The sequence below is a fragment of the Sinocyclocheilus grahami genome, unplaced genomic scaffold, assembly GCF_001515645.1.
Source record: "Sinocyclocheilus grahami isolate Dianchi unplaced genomic scaffold, SAMN03320097.WGS_v1.1 scaffold1179.1, whole genome shotgun sequence".
NCBI lineage: Eukaryota > Metazoa > Chordata > Actinopteri > Cypriniformes > Cyprinidae > Sinocyclocheilus > Sinocyclocheilus grahami.
Genome location: NW_015506358.1, coordinates 47,255 through 51,041, shown reverse-complemented (window position 1 = coordinate 51,041; position 3,787 = coordinate 47,255). Strand labels below are relative to the sequence as shown.

The window sequence follows — 3,787 nt, the reverse complement described above, 5'->3', positions numbered from 1 at the left end:
AAAATTAACAGTGAAAGTAACAAAAACTTTATATAATAATTATATTATATATATTATAATTAAGTGTGAAAATAACCGAAGGATATAGTCAAAACAAAAATTATTCAGACCAGATATTATTTTTTTTATTTTTTTTTACTAGTGGGTTTTAATAGTTCATTTATGTAAGTGAGGATAGCAAAATAAAGTAAACTGTGATATATTATACCCCAAAATTCTTCATATAATGGACTACCAGTAAAATGTATACAAATTTGGGACCAAAAACTTTTCAGACCGAGTCTGGGAAAAAAATTAAGTTCAGGTTTGCATGAACCTGGTTGACAGCATGCCCAGGAGACTATATGCTGTCATTAAGGCTAAGGTCACCCGACAAAGTATTGATAGTTGTGTAAATATTGACAGTTGTATGAATAATTTTTGGTTGATTGTAATCCATTACATACCTCTCTATCAAAGTTATCTAATATTATCAAGCTGAATTTTTATTCTGACACAGTTTAACTCTGAGTTCTTGTCATATTTTATTACCATTTTCTAAACTATAGCGAATAAACTGTGATAATGTGAGAAATGTTGAAGGTGTCTGAATAAATTTTGGTTTGACTGTATCTATTGGATAAATGAAGCTAACCAACTAACATTATACATACTCTTTTGGTTTCTGTACCCAATATTTAAACAATGTACAAATGCAATGAAAATATTGGTATCGGTACTCGGTATCGGCAAGCACCAAAAACAAAAGTATCGGTATCAGGCAAGTACTGGAAAAAATGGTATCGGTGCATCCCTAATAAAAATGATTATATTCAGTGGCTTCTCTTACTTTTCTTAGTGATATTCAGTGCCAGTTTATCAGGAAGTGACAATTTTCTTCTCATTGACTCGTTGAATGGAAACAGTGCTTTATTCGCAAATGTTTTATGCAATATTGCAGTTTTGCGCATACGTTAAATTCGCAACTTTGAAAGGAAGCCTAGCTATTGAGGTCTCTACTGAAACTCAAGAGGAAACACGTGAGATTGCTGAGTTTTTTGTTTTGTTTTTCTCAGAAGAAAGATCTGAGAGGCAGGATATTTCAAAAATCCATTAGATCTCCATTGAATTGCTATCCTGGAGAAACCATTAAGATAATCTTGAGATCTATGACTTAATATTGCAGACTTTGTGATTTTGGTAAATTGCCGAGTTTAAAATATTCTCTCTCTCTCTCTCTCTCTCTCTCTCGCTCTCTCTCTCTCTCTCTCTCTCTCTCTCTCGAAACTCTACACGTGTGAGATAACAGGGTTTTTTTCTCAGGAGAAACATCTAAGAAGCACAGAAGTCTCCATTCTCTCTTCTCATTGCAGTTTTGGAGGAGATATTGAGATCTCACTGAAAACTCAAATGCACCTCTTCTTGTTTGCAGAGTCAGGTGAAGTGGATCCAGAGATTGCCCGTCTGAATGCTCTGGGCTTCACCGGCTGTTTGTCTGTGGTCCAGTTTAACTCCATCTCTCCGCTGAAGGCGGCTCTGCTGTATCCAGATACCAGTCCTGTCATAGTCACTGGACCGCTGAGCGAATCCAGCTGTGGCTCGTCTTTACCGACAAACCCATACGCCGCTGAGACCACTCATTCTCTCACAGGTAACGCCATCAAAACTGATACACACTTCCTTCACTGGTTTAGTTATAGAGTGCAACAGTCGGGTTCTTGAAGTAAAAATCCCATTCCTTTTCTCCACATGTGAACTGATTTTTACCAATAACTCATAAACCTTTAATGACAGATCTATTGTGAGCTACCAGGTTGTTAAACAATGGTATATGCTTTTGTTGAAGCTCTCAGTTCACATTATATCAACTTTTTTACTCAACTGATAATCCTCGTATCAGAACCATAAATCTATCAAGAGCCTTAACCAATGGATTTAGTGAATTTACACTAAAGATGAAGACAATGAAGACAAGCAAACTCTGATTTAAGCTTTGATGCGAACACTAATTTAAGTGTCAGAATGAAATTCATAACTTTGCACATACAGATATGAGCAGACTCCTAAATGATTGTGAATATGAGATATTAGGTTTTAGATTAGTGATTTGTCACTGCAAAAAATTATTTTCTTACTTAGTATTTTTGTCTTGTTTTCCAGTACAAATATCTAAACATTATTAAATCAAGAAACATTTGCTTGAGAAGCAAAATGACTTAAGATAATACATCAAAATTAAAGTGAGGTTTTTTTTTATTAAAATGAGAAGAAATATCTGATAAAATGCAAGAAAAATAATCTTGTTTACCCTTTGAATTAAAATAATTTTTCTGACCCATGGACCATGAATGGCTATAAATTGATACATATAAAAAGATATAGTAATGAAGACAAAAATAGCATTATATCACTTTTTTGAAACAATTTGTTTGTTGTTAATGCATGTGTATATATATATATGTATATATATTAGTGCTGTCAAACGATTAATCGCATCCAAAAGTTTTTGTTTACATAATAAATGCGAGTGTGCTGTGTATATTTATTATGTATATATAAAGACACACACATACAGCATATATTTTGAAAATAATTACATGTATTTACATGTATATAATTATTTCATATGTAAACATATTTAATATATAAACATAACATATTTGTAAAAAATATATACATGCATGTGTGTGTTATATATACATAATAAATATACACAGTACACACACATATATTATGTAAATAAAAACTTTTATTTTGGATATATATATATATATATAATTCTAATTATTGTAATATACTATCCTGTATAAAATGTATTTTATTGATTTTTAATATATAAGGAAATATATTTTCTTTGCATAAAGGGAGCAACAGTTCTTAAGTAGTTAAAGTTATTTAGTTGCAAACAAAATCATTTATAGGCATCTGTATCTTCTTCAGACTTTGTTTTCCAAACTTCTCTCTAGTCTGTCTGGCCAGATTCCTCCTCAAAGTCGAATTTCAGCAAACTTTCGTCGCCGGCTCACTGAATCCTCCGCAGTGCTAATTAAATTAGAGCAATAATGATGGTAATGGCTGATCACTGTATTAATCTGTGTGAGAAAGACCTTCATTTGCATAATCATTTCTCGATTGCCTCTGCGTTTGTGCCGCATCGCTCCTTCATCGAGCGGCTGTGGCGTATTCAATGAGCCGCGACCTGCACTTCAGTCCTACTGATGATCTGTCTGTCTGTCTCTCTTCTCTGCTGTAGATCATGTGGGTACAGTAGGTACGGGTGAGCCCATAGTCAATGCTATCAACAGCGACTCGGCTTTGATCGGAGGTAAATGGATGTTGTAGTGCATTACAGAAATATTCCATTTCTCATCTTTTCTCATTTCATTCATTATTATTTGCTGCTTTCAGCTCATATTTACTTTGTCTTGCTCTAGGAATCCCTTAAATTAACAATTCGCCCAAATCATCATTTAGTTCTTCCCAAACTTTTTGACTTTATGTACTTGGAAGACAAAATAAGATGTTTACCCCATTTTTCCTTCAGTGAGCTCCAAAAAATGCAGCATAAGAGTGAAATTTAGAGTTTAAAAAAAATTGAATTTTAGCATTTCAAGTTTTAGAAAATGGAACTTAAATTTACAAACAACAAAAACTCATAAACTGATATAATGTCAAAATACTAACCTACTGAGAGATTAAAATCTGATTCATACCTTTATAATATACTGACAGCTGCCATAAAAACGGGTGGTAAAGACACAATTGCAAAACACCGTCATGATAACAAATACAACACTAAAATAATGCA

The 3,787-nt window shown here is 33.0% G+C and overlaps 1 protein-coding gene across 1 annotated transcript in view; it reads left to right on the top strand.

Annotated features, from left to right (window-relative positions):
* The window catches only part of LOC107567672 (contactin-associated protein-like 4), a 51,725-nt gene that overhangs the window by 42,899 nt on the left and 5,039 nt on the right, over nucleotides 1-3,787 (top strand). Inside the window, exons 11-12 of the mRNA XM_016253381.1 lie at nucleotides 1,412-1,630; nucleotides 3,233-3,304. Coding sequence (XP_016108867.1) covers nucleotides 1,412-1,630; nucleotides 3,233-3,304 — 291 coding nt within the window. The remainder of the gene's footprint in view (nucleotides 1-1,411; nucleotides 1,631-3,232; nucleotides 3,305-3,787) is intronic.